Source organism: Camelus dromedarius, chromosome 9, assembly GCF_036321535.1.
Source record: "Camelus dromedarius isolate mCamDro1 chromosome 9, mCamDro1.pat, whole genome shotgun sequence".
NCBI lineage: Eukaryota > Metazoa > Chordata > Mammalia > Artiodactyla > Camelidae > Camelus > Camelus dromedarius.
In genome coordinates this window covers 2,524,384-2,544,211 of record NC_087444.1, presented here as the reverse complement: position 1 = coordinate 2,544,211, position 19,828 = coordinate 2,524,384, and the positions used below count along the sequence as shown (strand labels likewise).

The window sequence follows — 19,828 nt, the reverse complement described above, 5'->3', positions numbered from 1 at the left end:
AAAAGAGATCTGACTTCCTGTTCCCAGAGATGGGGGTCGGAGGAGGGGGAGCTGATGTAGGCAGTCGGAAGGCACAGACTTGCAGTTATAAGCTCAATACTGGGGATGCATGTACAGCAGGATCGAGGTGGTTAACACTGTTGTACATTACGTGTGAAAGTTGTTAAGAGAGTAAATCCTAAGAATTCTTATCACAAGGAAAAAAATTTTTTTTCTATTTTAAAAATTTTGTATCTATATGAGATGGATGTTCACTAAACTTAATGTAGTCGTTCATGATGTGTATGTCAAACCATTATGCTGTACACCTTAAACTTACACAGCACTGTATGTCAATTATATTTCAATAAAGCTGGAGGAAAATATAAATAAATTTAAACAAAGTTCTATCCATTAGAGATTTTTTAAAAATTTAACAATAAAATATCACTGTACATTCAAAATTTTTTGTATGTATTCTGAGACACTCAACAGAAAAAGGCAACCCACATTATGGGAAAAAATGTTTGCAAATCACATATTTGATAAAGGATTAATATCTAGACTATATGGAGAATTCAACACTCAACAGCGAAAACCAAATTGCTGGATTGAAAAAATGGACAATGGACTTGAATTGGACATTTCTCCATAGAAGCAGTATAAATGGCCAATAAGCACATAAGAAGATGCTCAGCAAATGGCATAATGTAGATGAACTTTGGGACTGTTATGCTGAGTGAAATGAGCCAGTCCCAAGGGGACAAATACCGTATGATTCCACTTACGTGAGGTATTTAGTGTTGTCAGATCACATGGGATGTAAAACGGTTGTTACCAGGGCCTAGCACGGGGCTAACGAGGTGTTGTTTCATAGGTGCAGAATTTCAGTTTTATAAGATGAGAAGAGCTGTGGACATGGTGGTGATGGCCACACAACATTATAATGTATTTTAACACCACTGTATTACATGTTTAAAAATGGATAATATGATAAAGTTTAAATTAAAAAAAAGTTCTGTGGGCTAAATGTGCTTATATGTAGTAAGCAATGGTTCTTGTCCTTCAACAGAGAGTTTGATTTTTGAAAGCAGTTTTAAGTTAACTTGGGGCCTGGTTAATAATTTGGAGAGTTAAACTTGTTATTAGCATCTTTGATCGAAAGCAATACAGATATAAAAATAACATGGTGGGAGTAATTTTTGTATGGCCTGTAATTTTTTTAAAGAAAATTTTACCCTTATATTAGAGTTGCAAAAATAGCATATTGCACTTGCTTGTCATTTCTTACTCTCCCGAAGCCCGTGACCGTTCCTCAAGCTTTTCTTGTCTTTCATGACCTTGACACTTCTGAAGTGAGCTGGTCAGTTGTTTTCCAGAGTGTCCTTCAGTTGGGGTTTGTTTGATGATTTCTCTTGAGTGGGTTGAGGATGCGCGTTCCTGGGAAGGGCGCCACAGAGGGGAGGGCCCTCCTCAGTGTGTCCTATGCGGGTGTGTGCCGTCGGCGTGTGTTGCAGTGATGTCGGCCTTGGTCGGCTGGCTCAGGTGCGGGCTGTCAGGCTCTTGTACTGTAAGTTTACTGTTTTTCCTTTTGTAATTACTAAATGTTTTGGGAGAGATACTTTGAGATCCTTTTATCCACTAATTCTGGCCCCCGCTGATTTTTCTTTCTTCTGGCGGTTGTTGACGGCGAAGCTCTGATGGAGACTTTATATTTGCCTCACACGTCTGTGCTTAGTGGCTGCACTTCCTTCGTTAGGAAGGGCTGTCTGTTTCCCCCGTTATGAATCCCTCAGCCAGTCTTGGTAGAAGTTTGTTAGCTGATTTCAAGTTGAACTTTCTGGATTTCAGTTTGAGGGGGAAGAATAGGTGGTTCTTTTCTAAGTTTAGGACGAAATAAAATCTGTAAACTCAGTTCTCTGTCTGGTGCCTTATAATACTTCACTTTCTAGAGGTTACTTTTGTGTGAGTCTCATTTTTGTTATTTTTGAGGTAATTTTTTGGTAAGAACCCATGTAACTCTTGAGATGATTTTTCTGATACCAGTATCTCAAGTTATAAGTTGGCAGAACATAGCAAAATTGTATTTTGTGTTAATGTATGCTTTTAAAATTTTTAATTTCAGTAACTACTTTGGAATGAGAGCATACCCTTAACCTTTTTCTTTTTCCCTCAGGCTTGAGAAGGAATACACTACAATAAAAACTAAAGAAATGGAAGAACAAGTTGAAATTAAAGTAAGTATCTTAGGACTTTCAAAAGTGCTGAAAATAAATTGACTGAAGTCAGGTATTTGGCAGTAGGTGTTAGGTTAAGTTGGTGTATTTATTACTTGCAGTAAATTTAACTGTGAGTTTGTATTCATTTATTGATACATTTACCATCTCACTAGACTATAGTTTAAAAATAGGCATTTCAAAAGCCAGAATAATGTGACTGAAGTGGGTTTTATTCTACTGTGAAAGAGAGCAGCCCTTCCCCTTTTTCTGGATTTGTTGACGGGTCGTCAGGAGAAAGTACTTCTACCGGGAAGAAAATTACCTTCCCTCCTTCCATTCAAGCACGTTTATAAAAGTCACAGAGAAGGTGATCTGTAACACGCTGAGATTAATGGCAGTATCGTATCAGGTAGACCGAATACAGCAAACTGTTACACTGAAACTGATCGTGGCTGCCTGAGGGCTGCAGAAGGCTTTGTTCAGTTTTCTCACCTCTAAGCAAAGGTTGTTTCTGAACTGCTCTCCAGAGACACAGATAGACTTTCAATCTGAAGGACATGAATTCCCACGTGTACCTTAAAATTCTTAGCTGTTCCCTTGTAGGCCGGAATTCTTAAGTTGAGGGTCTGTGGGACTGTGTGAGTTGGGTGTTAAGGAAAGTTGAACTGGCTTTTATGTGGATATTTCAGGATGGGGAGAGTGAGCAGGAGCGGGAGCTGGTGGAGGAACTCAGTGACTGGCTCAGGATGGGGACGGTGAGCAGCAGCATGAGCTGGTGGAGGGACTCAGTGACTGGCTCAGGATGGGGACGGTGAGCAGGAGCATGAGCTGGTGGAGGGACTCAGTGACTGGCTCAGGATGGGGACGGTGAGCAGGAGCATGAGCTGGTGGAGGGACTCAGTGACTGGCTCAGGATGGGGACGGTGAGCAGCAGCATGAGCTGGTGGAGGGACTCAGTGACTGGCTCAGGATGGGGACGGTGAGCAGGAGTGGGAGCTGGTGGAGGGACTCAGTGACTGGCTCAGGATGGGGACGGTGAGCAGCAGCATGAGCTGGTGGAGGGACTCAGTGACTGGCTCAGGATGGGGACAGTGAGCAGGAGCGGGAGCTGGTGGAGGGACTCAGTGACTGGCTCAGGATGGGGACGGTGAGCAGGAGCGGGAGCTGGTGGAGGGACTCAGTGACTGGCTCAGGATGGGGACGGTGAGCAGCAGCATGAGCTGGTGGAGGGACTCAGTGACTGGCTCAGGATGGGGACGGTGAGCAGCAGCATGAGCTGGTGGAGGGACTCAGTGACTGGCTCAGGATGGGGACGGTGAGCAGCAGCATGAGCTGGTGGAGGGACTCAGTGACTGGCTCAGGATGGGGACAGTGAGCAGGAGTGGGAGCTGGTGGAGGGACTCAGTGACTTATGGAGCTGTTTCTTCCCTTTTGTTCTCCCCCCATCCTCTACAAAAAAAGGAAAGAGAAACAAAAATAAAACAATTTTTATTGAGTGACTCCACTTTTTTTTTTTTTAAACTGTGTGTTTGGATGTGTTTGATTTTTTTTTTTTTTTTTTGACATTGACATGGCAGGACATTCGATGACTGTCTGATTTGCAGGTCACAAGCCGTGTCTTAATTCAGCTTGCTGTAAAACAGCACTTCATTACTCACACCTCCCCGGCCCTTTTTACTAATCGGGTCCTGTGAAGTTACTGCTCTCTCTGCCCATAATCCTGCTCAAAAGCCCCCTAGGAAACCTTCTCTTCTCTCTCATCAGCTCTATCTCCCTTTTATAGCTGTTTTATTTCCATTTCTATCACCTATTTACTATCAGTTAGAAATAGATACTTCTACATTTTTTCGGAGAGAGAGAGAGTAGAGTGAGAAAGAAAAGCCTCTTGTGGATGTTTGTCCCTCTTTTTAAAAAATTCTGTCACCCAACTGCTGCTCTACTATTTGCTTTTCTTTTAGGTACCATGAGTAAGGGTAATATTAAATCTCACCCTCCACTTCAGCCTACTGAGAGTAAAAAGTACGTCGTCCTGACGCGTGGGGAGAGAGTGTGGGTTATCGCGTACCACGAGTGTTCGGAGCTGCAAAGCAAGATCTGAGGATGGGGAAGCCATCCTGTTCATTTCACCATGCTCTGTTGTTGCCCAAAACACCCCCCCCAAAACACGATTCTGTGAACAATCCTTGTTCTTGAAGAAGTTTTTTCTAAAATTAAGCGATATGAGTGTAGGAATACCAAAAGGCCTCTTCAAAAAGATCTAGCAGATGTTAGCCCATGTATCTGCAGCTTTTTTCAAATTTTGTTTTCTGGGGGAAGTTATAGTTCATATACCTCACAGAATACCTCTGAATGCCAGCTCCAAGTGCCTTAGGCAAAAACGGCTGGCATAAAGTCGTTTATAGAGAAGAGTCTGGAAAAAAAAGTTTAAAAAGGTATTGGGTGAATAAAGTATCCTGATCTCAAAGACAGTCCTTTTATAAAATTTTGTTTCCACATAGTTCTTTTTCACTCTTGGACCATTTTCATCTTTGTTCACTCCTCCTATCCCCTAAAGGACGAAGCCAAAACAATTTTTGTGTAACTGTGCTCTTTTTTACTTTATGTTTGGATATGTCTGATTTTTAAGCTGGACCTGGCCATTCATCTCACTCATAATCAGAAGATTACTTTATTTACAACAAAGTAGCCATTTGAGCCTTTCTCTGCAATGGAAAATGCCCCTTCCTAATTCCTAATGTGCCCCTTCGTCCAAGGTCCTTTTTAACAAGGGGATGCGTTGTGTTAAACTAGTGCTTCTTGCCTGGGTCCTCAGAAGCCTTCAAGGCTGGAATCTTACACCATTCTTGACACAAATACCATTCTTTGAACAAATAGTATGGTTATCAAATTACTTGATGTTTTGATACAGAAGTAAAAAGTCAGCCTTTGGTGTTGTGAAATGTGTTTAAGGTTTGACCTTTGGATTGGTGACCTTTAAGAATTATTCTGTCAGGTCCCTGATCAAGATGTGACTTTTAAGTATTTTTCATACCTTGTCTGAAAGTGTTACAGGAAGGTTTTGATCGTAATGATTTCATACAGGGAATCCTACATTTTACTGTGTGAAATTTTTTGTTAAAAGAAACGTCTTTATCGGTATCTCCTTCCAAGCTCTTGATGTTCCACGTGAGGGGGAGGAGGTAAGAAATACTGAAGTGCTAGCTTGTGTTACAGTATAGCGCAGGTCGTTAAAAAAGAAGAACCTTTATCCTCTGCTGTATTTAAGATGGACATATGAACTGACAATCTAATGTTTAAATTTATGCTTTGGAGCATAGAGATTTAAGCCCTGCAAATAGGAGGCGTTAGAAAATCTGACTGGTTTTTAGTGAGAATGTAGATATTTTTTCTTATTTAAAAATGTATGGAATACTCCAGATATGTTGAAAACTAGAGAACAGTATGAAACACCTGTGTTTTCACTGCCTAGCATAAAACAAGAAAACAACAGTTATTGTCTTCATCCAGGAATTGTGCTGACCAGTCAGCATGAAGTACTGGTCTTGGCACATTTATTCAACACTTAATATATGAAGGGCAGTTTGCGTGCATTATCTCCTATTATTATTCCAGTAGCCTTAGGAGAGGGTTATCTTTCTATGAAGAAACTAAGCTTCAGAAAGCTCAAGTAGTATGCTAGTGGTCACGCTGATAGAAAATGGTAAAAGTCAAGGATTTGAGCTCTGATTTGCATTAATCTGAGACCCCTGCATGTTCCGCAGTGTGCACACTGCTTCCCAAGGGAGCCTTTAATGTATTGTGATGCAAGAAGGATCTGGTTGCCCATTCTTCTGTGGCATTACAGAGTTTTCATTAAAAAAATGAATGGCTACATAATATCCAGTGAGGGTACAATAGCATAATTTATTCAAGAAGTCATCCACTTGGCAGATATTTACAGTGTCTCTGCATGTCCCAGCACTCTTCTAGGCCCTGGAGATGTGCTTGTGAAACAGCCCAGCTCCTGCCCTCATGGTACATACGTTCTAGTATGGAAGTCAGACAATAAACAGAAAAGTAAAATGTACAGTATTTTAGGTGGTGATAAATGTTAAACAGGAGGAAAAAAAATATTTTAGGGAAGGGAAAATAGAATGGTAGTGTTTGGATCAAAAATTTAGAAAAGTTGACCAGGTTACTTCTGAGCAAAGAACTGAGGGAGGTGAGGGAGCTGGATGTGGAAGGAGGGCAGGATCCGGTCAGGAGCGTGCTGCTGGGGAACAGGAAGGAGGCCGCCGCGGGCAGGGCAATGTGAAGGTGAGGGAGCGATGGCGGGCAGGAAGTTGCACGTTACAGGGGACGCAGGGAGTCGCTGAACAGGGGAAGACTGGCTTTTCCTCCATGAGCCACTGGTGTTTTCAGTAGAGAAGGACAAGCTCTGACTGAAGTTTTATGTGGGTCCTCTGGCTGCTGTGTTGAGAGGATCTTGCAGGGCTGAGAACAGAGGCAGGGAAACGAAGTAGAAGGCTGATGAAGAAATGTGGGCAAGGGGTGGTGGTGGCCCCAACTGAAGTGTTAAGAAGTGATTGGATTTAGAATAGGTTTTTAAAGCTGCAGCTGACTGTGGAGGCGTGAAGGGACAGACATCAGGCACTTGGGCCTGAGCAGCTGGGAAAATACAGCCCTGGGTACCTGCAGTGGGAAGATCTACAGGAGGGTTTGGTTTGGGGGGAGTAGCAGGAGCCCCAACTTTGGATATATTAAGTATAAGATGCCTGGGAGATGATCAGGTAGCTCCTTGAAATATTCATTGTTGGAGTTAAGAGAAGACAGGCTAGAAGTGAAAACTTGACAGTTACTGACACACCGTGAAAGTGGATGGGGTTACCTGGGGAATGAGTGCAGATAAAACAGAAGTTCAAGGATGAAGCCTGAGAGTAAACCGACACTAAAAGTTAGGAAGGCTGAGGACCAAGCAGCAGAGCAGGCGGACAGCAGGGAGTGCGGTGTCCGGAAACCGAGAGAAGACGGTGTTTCGGAAAAAGAGAAGGATTTGCTGTGTCGAATGCGAGAGAAGGGCTTCGTGAGATGCGGGGAAAAATAACGGCTAAGTTTAGCAGCACGGAGGTAAATAGTATAGAGAAGGGTTGGAAACTGAGGCTTGCCTTGGAGAAGGAAGTGTAGGTATCTCTCAGGGAACGTGCTATAAAGAAGAGAGAAATGGAACAGTAATCTTAGGGAGGCTCGTGGTGTTGAAGGGGTTTTTAGTTTGTGTTTCCCTCCTTTTTTGTTAAGATGGCGTAATTCAATAGGAAACATTCATGATGTGTGATTGGAGGGATGATTGCTGAAATCAGCAGGGTTTTGTGGTTTGGTGTGTTGGTGGAAGATTTAACGTGGTCTACTATGTGGATAATAAGTTCACAATTAACAAGAAAGACTGTAACATAGATGGGGAAAGGTAGGTAAGATGGAGGATGTGGTTGTGGGATGTTGCGACGTTTTCTTCTGATTGTTTCCATTTTTTCACTGAAATCAGAAACAAGATTATCATCTGAGAGTGACAGTGGGGTGGGGGGTTGCTGGTTTGAAGAAAGAGAAGTGTGAAATAGTGATCTGAGAGGGTAGGGGAAGGAATGGACTAAGGAAACACGTTATTATTGCTAGGATGTATTTAGAGTCCACGTGAACTTAGTGATTGTTAATTTAAGTAAACTTCGTGGTTTTATTTTACTTTGGTTATATTTACTGGCAGATGTGCAGACAGTTGTCAGTATGTTGACCCAGAGTAGTGGTTTCCCAGGCAAGTATGCTAACTCCTAAGGGAGAGGGGGGAGGGGGCATAAAAGCAGGGGAAAGTCTGTAATGACTGAAGATGGAACTTTGTAAAGAGGGAAGAGAGGACACCAGGGAGTGAGGGACAGAAGAGTTGATAGGGTCAATGGATTATCCCAAAGAGAAGGAGGATTGCTGAGTCTGGGTTACTGTAGAACGAGTAAGCTGGGAGGAACAGAGTGCGTTTGAAACCAAGATTTTCCTATTTTGGGGTATTTAGGTTTTTCATTATTAAAAAATAATGCTTATATTTAGCATCTTAGTCTGTAAAGTTTTGTGGTGCCTTGTATTTGCATAGTCAGTTGTAAAAAGTGGAATTACTGAATTATAGGATATTAGTATTTTAAGACACTTAATATGTACTAAGTAAATTTCCTGGAGAGCATTTCCAGGGTGAGTTCCTAGCTGCGTTTCCACCTCAGCGATCCCTTCCTGGGTCAGATATTTCAGTCTTGCTCTCACTTGTAGCCTTATTTCCCCTTCTCTAATTTGTTAGGTCAGAGGAGTCTCTCTCTTTTTAAGTGTATGTATCTGTTGCCTTCTCTTTGTGGTTATCCCTTTAGTTTGGAGAACTCCCTGTTAATTAGTTCTAGGAAATGTGATTAAAAATAAGGATAAAAATACTTTATTTAAAAAATTTAATGGGAAAATCAGACAAGTGATAGATTTTAGTCATTAACTTTCCTATATGGCAGCAGTAAACATTTCAAATATATCTTGGAAAAAAGAAATTCCATTTGATATAAAAATAAAAGCACATTTAGGAATAACCTAAATGAAAAACAGAGTAGAACCTAACAAACACGGAAAAACTTTACAACATAAATAAAGGGGAGAGACAAAAATAACTCTGTTGTAAAAAGTTAGGAATTTCCCCACAAAATCCAGTCAAATTAATTCCTTTGACATTCCACAACAGCCAGAAACTAAAGAATAATTGTAAAGAATAGGCAGAAGTAATAAAGGAATCTTCACGCCCTAACTTTAAAAATATTATGAGCAGCGCATTAAGCAAGCGTGTGGGGTGTGCTGGGCAGTGTGCGTTCTCGTTTAATTCTCCCAGTGTTGTGATAGGCTCTATCACTCTGGTCTTCTAGACCAGGAAATGGAGATTCTAAGACGCTGAATGGCACGCACAGCTGTTCATCGCTGAGTGAGGATTTGAACCTAAACCTGCCTCACTTCACAACCTAGTCTCCTAACTAAGTTATCTGCTAGTTAAGGTTTGGGGAGGACAAACAAAGCAATATGAGATTGGGTGAAATTAGCTCTACCAGGTGTTAAAGGGATTACAAAGCTGTAATTACCAAAACTACTGCGAAGGTGACCCTGAAATAGTCTTTAGTAACTGAGTACGTCTGTTACAGTTACCAATTCATCGTGAAGTGAGTATCACACAAATGAGGAATTGGTGATTTATTTAAAAAATGGTACTAAGACATTTGTGTAGGTATTTGGGGGAAAATAAATTTAGGTTTCTATTTATAGCAAAATTTCAGAAGATTTAAAGGGGATGGGGAAGTAAATCCAGGTGAGTTTTTAATTTTAAATTTTATTATTTTAGCATTATTTCTGTTGTGACATTAATTTTATTCACCCAATTGTTTGGTTGAACTTAACTTCCTAAGCCTTTTAGGATAAACAAAATTCTGCTTTTTTTCATGAAATACTTTGAGAACATTTTGAGAATCACATTTGTTTCTTTGGCTTTCCAGACTTTAACAGCATTTAATAATTGCTTATTTTTGTAGACCAGTATGCTATACCTAATATGAATAGCCAAGAAATGAGAAACATTTTCTTCTCCTGAATGCAAACAATTTTTTAGTCTGAGATCACACATAAAGTAATATCTATTTCAAACCATCTAAATATATTCTAGTGAATAGAGCAAGGAAATTTAATTTGCAAAGTATCTTTGTAGTGACTCTCAGATGTATTTGCTCCAGTTTGTTGTCCACTTAATAAGATGCAGTAATTCACAGCCGTTTATTTCCTTTGTTCTGAGTCTTTATATGTTATGTAAACTACATTTTAGTCTTTACTGGCAAAATAATAGATTGAACTGACAGAAGAGTTCTCTGAGGAAGACATTTTTAGGAGGAATTTAGAGGAAGGTAGGGCTGGAAGAAGGCTAGATTGCTCTCTGGAGCAAACTGGTACAGAAAGGTAAGAGGGAGTTTGAAATTATAATAATGGCAAAATTATATTGGTGGAATATACAAAAAGGAAATGATTTTTAATGTGGAGTGTTCTGGATTTAATACTTAATAGCACTAATTTTACAGGGTTTTGGGAGTTGGGCATCGAATAGTTAGGTGGAGTTTTTTGGGGGGTTTTTTGATCTGGTTTTACTTTTTTAACTACAAGAAAATGCTAGAAATTTTCTTAAGCTTAAGACAACTCATGATAATTCACTCGATGAAAACAACTCATTCATTATATTTTCAGAGTGGAACTTTGCAACTTGACATTTACAGCACGTTATAAATGGAGGCTGATCTAGTTCTAAACTGACAATTTGATATTCTCTGAACATGCATTTCTCAGATTTCTTATTTATTTGATAGACATTTGGATGTTATTTGTGTAGATAGTCTTTGTAGGAGATAAATGAGTGAGAATCTTTTCGATCTCATGGGGCTGTTAAGACATACTAGAAAATGCTGATTATGGGTCGTTATGCTGGGCCCAGAGGGGAAGGGATATTTCTGTGTGTACTTGAGCTTGTATTTAAAATTCAGTCACAGCTGGATTGATAAATGGCATTTCCTTTGCCATGCGCTTTTTACTTTGAGCCTTCAGGAATTTCACAGGTGATAATGCAGCCATTCCGTAGACTGTTTTCCTATTTATAAAAGGTGGTACATTTTAAGGACTATGATTTAGGTGTCATTTTTTCTTCTCAGGAATATTTGCAAACAAACCTTTGTTTTATCTTTTTCTTTTTCTGTAGAGGTTACGCACAGAAAATAGACTTTTAAAACAGCGCATTGAAACATTAGAAAAAGTAAGTAAATTTCTCCCTTTGCAAGCATCTGCTGGACGCACAGTAACTCTTCTGTTTCAAATAAAGGCTCACGAAGTGTGGTTCGCGTCTCCAGTGGTGGTGCTGACTGCTTGCTTACTGCGTAGCTTGCTGCTCAGCTGAGTAACTTGTCAGTGAAAACTGATCATTACTAGTGTTTGAACTTTAAGGTTAAAGCTTTAAACTAAGATTATTATTAGAGGAACATATTGATGTCATTTATTTCTGTTACATAATCTCTCAAAAGCGGTTCTTTGGGGGTAACCTAATTGAGAATCCATTCGGTATAGTATTTTAAATGCCTTTCAATTGTTTCCCTGACTGTGTAGCCAGATGTTAAATGTGGCAGTGATTTCCTTAAGGCCTAGGATTGCTTCAAGTTTAGTCAGAATGACTGATTTCTTACGTAAAAATTCACCGTGATGTGTGCTGATTTTCAGCACAGAGGAATTCTGCCTGTACTTTTGGTTCTTAGAATTATTTTGATACCACTCGTTACCTCTTCCTTCCTGTTTGATATAAAATAACTGAGTAAATGTGGAAATTTTGCATTGTTTTTCATATTGTACTTTTGATGTATTGTGTTTTGTCGTCTCATTCCTGATGTCATAAGTGTTAAGTGACAAAAAATACAGTGAAAGAGTTTTAGTTTAGTGAAAGAAAAACATCTGACTTCACAAATTCTTTTGGTGTTTTGTTTTTGTTTTTGTTTTTTTTCTTTTTACCAAAGATGAGAATTAGAGTTTTAAAAATAATCCTCATGATTTTGCCAAGTATCTTTAGATATTTAGGAAAAGAATGAATAAAAAGATATGGATCATTTGCATGTTCTTCTTTTGTTTGAAAGTATTGATGGTTTCATATTAGATAGCATGGCACAAAGACAGGATGTTTATTATATATCTGTTTTTTGCTATATAATAATGGCAGCTACATTATATTAAGGATGTATTTCCTTCATCTTACGAATTGCTTCGAAGATAATTCTACTTTTTTCATGATTGCAAAAAAGATGAGGTTGTTTTTAAAAAGTCATTTTAGTTTTATATATTTTTTCCACTACATACTCAGTTTACAGTAAAATACACATCTTCTTCGTGGTCTTTGATCTCTGGAGTGAGACTTTTCATAGAGAAAGAATGTTTATTTCATGGAACCTTCAGAAAGATAAAGGTGCTGTTGGAGCATGTTAAGTTTGGATTTTGCTTCTAGGAAATTAAGCACCTTTTTACTGGCTTTGACGGCCTAGGTGTGTCTCTTAGCACTTAGCATTGTGTAGATACTTATGTGTCAGTTAAAGTCTGTACCCAGGTTGTTTACTTGCCCAGTTACTGCTGGACTTTTTTACAGTTGAACTTATTAATTTCATTTGTCATATTTTCCTTGCTTTGCTTCTTTGGGACTTGCTGTTCACAAGCTGCTGTCACACTTGATAAGTGGAGCTGCCTGCTCAAATTCCTTCTCCTTTTTGTACATGTGGTTTGACAATATGGCTGACTGTAAAAGTACTTGAACGTATGCTGTACAAATAGGATACTGGCTTGTCCGAAATAATGGAAAACCTCTTAGCGTTTTGTCTCTTTTAGAAGCACGTGATTTTGTGCAGTTCATCCTTACTTTTTAAGGAATGAAAACACATACAATAAAAAATAGTTTTAAAGTTTAAATGTCTCTTTTAATTACAATGAAAAGTAGGTGGAATTTGGGTATGCCTTGTTTCTTCTTATTCCTAATTTTATCACCTTTATTTTATTTCTTTCTCTTATGTTTCTATCTGAATTTTTCCTTTTGTAGGAAAGTGCTTCCTTGGCAGATAGATTGATACAGGTATAGTTTTGTTTTTTTTTTTTTAAAGCATTTTCTCTAACACCTAAGGAAAGTCATAAACCTAAGAAATCTATATTTTAATGCATGCAATGTTACATGCATTTTCCTAGAAAATAATTTTTGGGGGTGGTCTAAATGGGTATAACTTAATTTTTGATAACAGTATGTTATCTTTGTTTATTAAAATAAACATCTTTTGCACGTTTTAAAGCTAACCTTTAAGTATTTATTCCAAAATGGCAATCATTGGATTCTGCAAAATTAACTGCTATTCATTGAAAATATTAGTCCTGCATGTACAACGCAATAATATTGCATGAATTGAACTTTTACTGACTGAAAGAAGACTTGTTCTTAAGATTGTCAGGTGAATTTTTCATGTAGTTTCCCAAGATTTGCTGGAGCAAGAATGAGCTGCTGGCTGATAATTACTTAGCTGTTCTGTTCTGCGAGGTGGTTGGTTTGTTTTTTTAACATGTTGAAGTAAATAACTAAACCTCACAGAGGCAGTCTTTCTTGAATCTATCCTAAACTGCTTTCCACACACACAAATTATGTCCTAAGGGACAAGTGACAAGAGCCCAGGAGGCTGAGGAAAACTACCTCATAAAGCGGGAGCTGGCCAGCATCAGGCAGCAGAGCGATGAGGCCAGTGCTAAACTGGAGCGGGCTGAGGGCACCATCAGGAAGCTCCAGCGCCAGCAGCAGTGGGTAAGGCGCCTGCTCGGGCTTCGCGCAACCTTCTCGCCCCGTCCTCTGACCTTTTTTTTTTTTTTTTAAGCACGACTTCAGTGCTCTTGTTTTAAGTAATTGTTTTCTACTTTCATAGAAATCTTAAATTAATCAATTTTACGTTCTGTGATACTTAGAAGTTTTATTGTGGCCGAAGGACTCCTCATTCTGACTTTTTCTTCTGTCTGCACAGTTTGGAATCGGTAGTACTTTTTATGTTTTAAGTCACAGAAAGTAAGTGGTGTTTGTCAGACCTGCTTTTCAGGTTTTAGAAATCTGTTTCATAAAAGGTATTTTCCCCGGGTAATTTTAAAAACTTATGCTAATTTTTGTTAATTGTGCAGATGAAATATTACCCAACATATAGAAAATGTATAACTGTTTTACTTAAAGCTTTGATAATGTGGTGATTGATGCCTTATGAAATACTATAGTCTTCCTACATAAAGATGTTAAATTTTGGGTTAAGTCACATGCTTACACTTTTTCAAGAAGGGAGAAGTTGCTAAAACGAAAAAAATGAACTTTTAAAATATGATGTTAACTAACTCAGAGTACTGGACAGCTGTTGATTTATAGCTATTCTTAGGTATCTCTTGTGACCTACATACTGTCTTCCACTGGCAGATTCACACCAGGGTGATCTTAAGAACGTGAGCGTTAAAAAGAAAAGCAAGCTGTTTATCTTTGAAAAGATAACATTTCTTACTCGTTTTCTGTTTTCAAGTAGGAGTAGAATTGTAACAGGAGTAGACAGAAGGACTGAGTTAAACCTAGAACTCAGTATGAGTCTAACACGCAAATAGAATGACTTCAAGTTGGACACGACTTTTATTCAGAAAAATTAAGAGACAACACCAGCATTTGGGGATGAAAATCAGAAAACTAACAGCAGATTGAAAAATCCATAATGTAAAAAAGTTTTTATGTTAATTGAATTTGGTTCCAAAAAATGAATAGAAAAGTGGTAAAAGAATACAGTCATCCCTTGGTATCTTTGGGGGATGGTTCCAGGACCCCCGAGGATGCCAAAATTTGAAGATGCTCCAGTCCCTTATGTAAAATGGTATAATGTTTTCATTTAATCTGTGTACATCCTCCCATATACTTTAAATCACCTCTAGGTTACTTACAATGCCAAATACAATATAAGTGTTATGTAAATAGTTGCCTGTGTATGGCAAATTGGAATTTTGCTTTTAGGAACTTTCTGGAATTTCTTTTCCTGAATATTTTCAGTCCGCGGTTGGTTGAATCTGCAGATGCAGAACCTGTGAACGTGGAGGGCTGGTTGTGTGAAACGACGGGGACTCACGTATATGTTTTGTCCTGCCTTTCTATGAAATGCCAATAACATCAAAGCATAAGAATAGAAAAAAGCAGTTGCGGGGGGTCATGTTGAGAATTAAGCTGAACGGAGTTACCAGTGCAATGTGATTTTGTTACAGCATAAGCTACAGTCTTGTATAATGCATAGAATCATGAATTAGTTTTTTAATGTAGTTTTTCAAATAGTAAGACCTCCTAATAGGTGTGTATCAGAGATACAGAATGTTGGTCTATAATGAAAAAGCTGCGTGGGCGAGCAGAGACAGCCAAGAAAGAACTGAAGCTTTTGAAAATACTTAACAGTGACAGAAACTTTGTGCTCTGTTCCAAGGACCAGGTGGACCCGTACTGCAGGGCTAAGATACAGGTAGAAAGCAGTTCTCTGCTTCGACTTTGTTTCCTTTTTTTTTTTTCTCACTGAGCAGACGTTCTCTTAACTGAATTAAACTGTAAAGCGGACACAAGAAGCAGCAATGCACAAAACAGGTGAAAGTAACAGTGCCTTGGTTACATTTCCAGCTTCAGAGTAAAATGTGTGTCCCTAGGCACTACAATAACTTGCGAGATGAGCACAGGAATATTACTGTTTGTAAAGGATTTTAGAAAATAAGAGGAACTGAAGGCAACTGCCGTTAAGTGATAATGTTTAGGTGTCTGAAAAGAGGCCAGTACCTTGATGCTTCATTAAAATTCCTGGACATCTGTCTGGTTTGTGAACAATTAGACAAATAACTTTAACTCACTAAAAGCTAATTTACTATGTATAAGTGATAACAAACTAACTTTGTTTCTATAATAAACAAAAACTGCTGTAAGGGCAGTTTTACAAGTTATTTGGTGGCCTCTCATGTTATCTTTCTTGTCGAGGAGGAGAAATAGAGACGAAAGTAGTAAGCTTACGTGGTTTCATAGGTGATGGACGATATCAAGAGGGCCGGTCATGTTGAAGTAAAGAGATGTCAGAGGTCTTTGGCTCCTAAGCCTGTGCTTCAAATATTTCAATTTTTTTTTAATGTTCGTATACAAGGTGTGTTTAAGAATTTTATACATGAAATATTTTGGAGATGTTGCTAATATGTTGGTGGTGAATCAAGATTTCAAAATATTTAAAGAACCCATTCAGAATAAGAAACTAAAATAATTATTTCACAGAAATATATCTGTAATCTTACCTTTACGTTTAAAATTTAAAGATATGTCTTAGTGATGTTTAATGTAATAAAACCAAGAAATTGACAGCAATAATAATATGACTCCTTCCCCCCCCGAAAACCAATCCTAAGTACAGTTTCTAGAAGTACAGTCAGTTCGGCTCTAAGTAGCTTGCAGAAAATCTGTAGTGTTGTGTCTAGTTTACCAAAACTCATATGGTAAATGTAGCCATTTTCAAGTATTTGAGAGGTGATCTTACGGAAAAGTAATTAACCTCTTTTGATACTGCTTCAGAGAGCAGTATGTGTTTGAGATCCAAAGGTACAAAATCTCACTCACTGGATTTTGACAAATGGAATAGTTTCTTTTCAAAGTAATGAGCCTCCTGGTGCTAGAAAGTGACATCTGTTGCTAAATATTTTGATTATAGTTTTCCAATATAAACTCAGGAAGTCTGTGAAACTCTGCAAGGGTTCCAGGTCTGTGTTCCAGCAGGAGATCCTGAGTTACCAGTATAGTCCTCTTCCGCCGCCAGCAGTGCCATTCCACAGGATATAAAGAGCTTTGGATTTCATATCAGGAACTGAATTTTAATCCTGTTTTGCTAACTTTGTGACTTTGGGTGCTTAAGAACTGGGCTTCTTTTTTCTCTAAAGTGATCACATAAGGCTGGACCATCTCATGTCTCTCTCGGCTTCTTACATGAACTTTACTGAGGCATAATTTACATGCAGTACAATTCATCAAATTAAAATACCGGCTTTGATGTGTTCTAACATTTGTTGTATAACCATCACCATCACAATCAAATTGCAGAGTATTTCCATCACCCCCACATTTCCCTCATGTCCCTTTGCAGTTCACCTCTCCACTCCCAGCAACCTGTCTGCTTCCTATAACTATAGTTTTGCCTTTTCTAGAATTTCACATAAATGGAATTGTAAGGTATGAGGCTTTTTTGTCTGGATTCTTTGATTTAGCATATTCACTCACTCTTTGTTTCTTGTTAGCAGTTTTTTTATGTGGCAGAGCAGACACAATGTAACGGTGTACGCGCGCAGCTCAGTGGCACTGAGTACATTTATGGTGTTGTGCAACAGTAGCCACTGTGTTTCTAGAACTTTCTTATCATCCCAAACAGAAGTTTTGTACTCATTAAAAAGAATCCCGCCTCCTTCCCCTTCCCCCACTTCTCCCCTGGTAGCCACTGTTCTGCTCTGTGTCTGAGTTTCATCTGGGTGACTCACGTAGGCAGAGGCATACAGCATTTGTCCTCTTGTGTCTGGCGCGTCTCACTCTGCATCACGCTTTCCAGGCTCATCCTTGTTGCAGCACCGCATTCACGGCAGGAGTCCCTTAGTTTTTGTTGTGGTGAATAGCAGTCCACCGTTGTGCGTGTGTGTGTCCATGTACACGTACATTGCTTATCCGTCCGTCTGTCTGGGGTCGTTTCGGTTGTCCTCCTTTTGGCTGTCGTGAACATTATGCTGCTGTGGTCGCTACAGATATCTGAGTCCCTGCTTCATTGTTGTTGATTTAAAAACATTATTTCAATTTTGCCTCAACAAATTGTTTAAAGCAAGAGCACAGAAATGAAAGTAGAAGGCTGAAGGAAGCGATGCATTTAGTTTGAGTGGTTGTGTGGAGGGTGAAGATGAGGGAGAACATACAGCGCCCCAGTGCTGGAGCCCGCGGCCGGGCCAGGAGCTCGTGAGCTGTGCCGAGAGCCTGCGAGGCCTGGAGGCCCTCGGGGCTGGCTGGGCACGACTTAGTCCGAGTTGTGGGTGCATTGAGGCCAAAGGGAGAATGCAGTGTGGGGTAAAGCAGCACGGGCCACGGCTGTCAGAGGAATGGCAGGGACTACACACACACACACACACACGCCCATGGGATTTAATACGTAAAACAGACAAGAATTTTCATTATCAGGGCGTTAGTGGACTACTGAGAGAGCAGCGGGCCCGTGTTGGGTATGGGGCTGTTCCCCACACCTGTGCTCTACATGGTTTGGGAACATGTGACGTGTGGATGGGCCAGCTGTATTAAATGTGTACTAAATGTGCCAGAGTAGAGTAAACTTTTTTCTTTTAATGTCCTTCTACCTCGAAATAAGGCTCTTCTCGGAGCCTCAGTGAGTCTGAGGGGGTCATATTTAGGAGCAGGCTGTTACATGGATGTTGGCAACGCGGATGGCACGCCGGCTAGTGAGGGTGGCTCTTCCCTGCTGCAAGTTTCCAGGAGTGAAGGATCAAGGTGGTCTGCAATATACTAAATTACAATTAGAAAAAAATGTAAAACAGTACATAAGACACACCATGCAGACACCAAGCAAAAGAAAGCTGGAGTGACTGTATTAACAGATAAAGCGGACTTCAGAATAAGGAACAGTTCCTGGGATAAAGAGTGACATTTCGTGTTGGTAATGGGGTCAGTTCACCAAGAAGACGTGGCAGTCTTCTTCAGGATTGTGTGTGTTTAGGAATATGTGTCTTCTACCGTGTGCACGCACCTAACAAAGGGGCATGAAGCCGGACTGGCAGGACTGAAAGGTGCAGTGGACACACGCACAGTTACAGCTGGCTCGTCCGTGTCCATGTCTCGGTAACCGGTGAAGCAAGCAGGTAGAACATCACCAGGGATGCAGAAGGCCGGTCAGCTCGGCCTGGCTGGCATTTACGGAACACTGTACCTAATGGCAGAATTCATACTGCTTTTAAGTGCACATGAAACATTTGCAAAGACAACATATTCTGGGCCATAAAATAAATTTTAAGAAATTTAAAGTAATTGAAATCATATGAAACATCTTCTTTGACTCAACATTCAGTTAGAAATTAACACTACATATCTGAAAAAATCCCCAAAGTGTTTGGAAAGTAAACAACACATTTCTACCCTTGTGTCAAAGAGAAAATCTCTAGGGAAATTAGAATGTATGTTCAAGTAAGTGAAAACGAAGACACAACATCACCAGAATCTGTGGGACCCACCTGAAGCGGGACACTGAGAAACGCACAACACTGACTGCTTACGTTAGGAAAGGAGGTGTGTCTCAAACCAGCAGCCCACGCTCCTACTTTAAGATGCCTGACACATAAGGAAATTCAACCTGAAGCAAGTAGAAGGAACGAGTAACAAGAAGTAGAAATCAGGGAAATATAAAATAGTACGAAACAAAAATAGAGAAATCCCGTGAAACCAAGTACCGATGCTTTGAAATCATCAGCAATGTTGGTAAAAAGTTAGTATCACTAATTATCAGAGAAATGCAAACCTGTGGTGAGGTAGCACCTCACGCCAGTCGGAACGGCCGTCGTTCAGAAGTCCACAAACGCTTGGGGAGGGTGTAGCTTGGGGTGGAGTGCGTGCCTAGCAGGCACAAGGTTCCTGGGTTTAATCCCGGTACCTCTATTAAATAAACAAGCAAGCAAGCAAACAAGCAAACCTAAGTACCCTCCCCAAACAAGATTTTTTTAAAAATCCACAAATGATAAATGGGGGAGAGGTGTGGAGAAAAGGACCTTCCTGCACTGTTCGGGGGAATGTAGTTTGGTGCCGCCATTATGGGAAACAGTATGGAGATTCCTTAAAAACTAAAAATACCATATGATCCAGCAGTCCCACTCCTGGGCATATTTCTAGAGGAAGCTCTAATTTGAAAAGATACATGCACCCTAATGTTCATAGTAGCACTGTTTACAATAGCCAAGACATGGAAGCAACTTAAATGTCCGTTGACAGATGACTG

The 19,828-nt window shown here is 39.8% G+C and overlaps 1 protein-coding gene across 6 annotated transcripts in view; it reads left to right on the top strand.

The window, feature by feature from the left end:
- The window catches only part of EVI5 (ecotropic viral integration site 5), a 166,939-nt gene that overhangs the window by 62,661 nt on the left and 84,450 nt on the right, over positions 1 to 19,828 (top strand). For 3 of the 6 annotated variants that reach the window (XM_031457600.2, XM_031457599.2, XM_031457605.2), the window contains exons 10-13: positions 2,156 to 2,216; positions 10,969 to 11,022; positions 12,835 to 12,867; positions 13,432 to 13,578. In XM_031457600.2, the coding sequence (XP_031313460.1) occupies positions 2,156 to 2,216; positions 10,969 to 11,022; positions 12,835 to 12,867; positions 13,432 to 13,578 (295 nt within the window). The remainder of the gene's footprint in view (positions 1 to 2,155; positions 2,217 to 10,968; positions 11,023 to 12,834; positions 12,868 to 13,431; positions 13,579 to 19,828) is intronic. The other 3 variants (XM_064488716.1, XM_031457602.2, XM_031457603.2) reach the window with 3 other exon arrangements.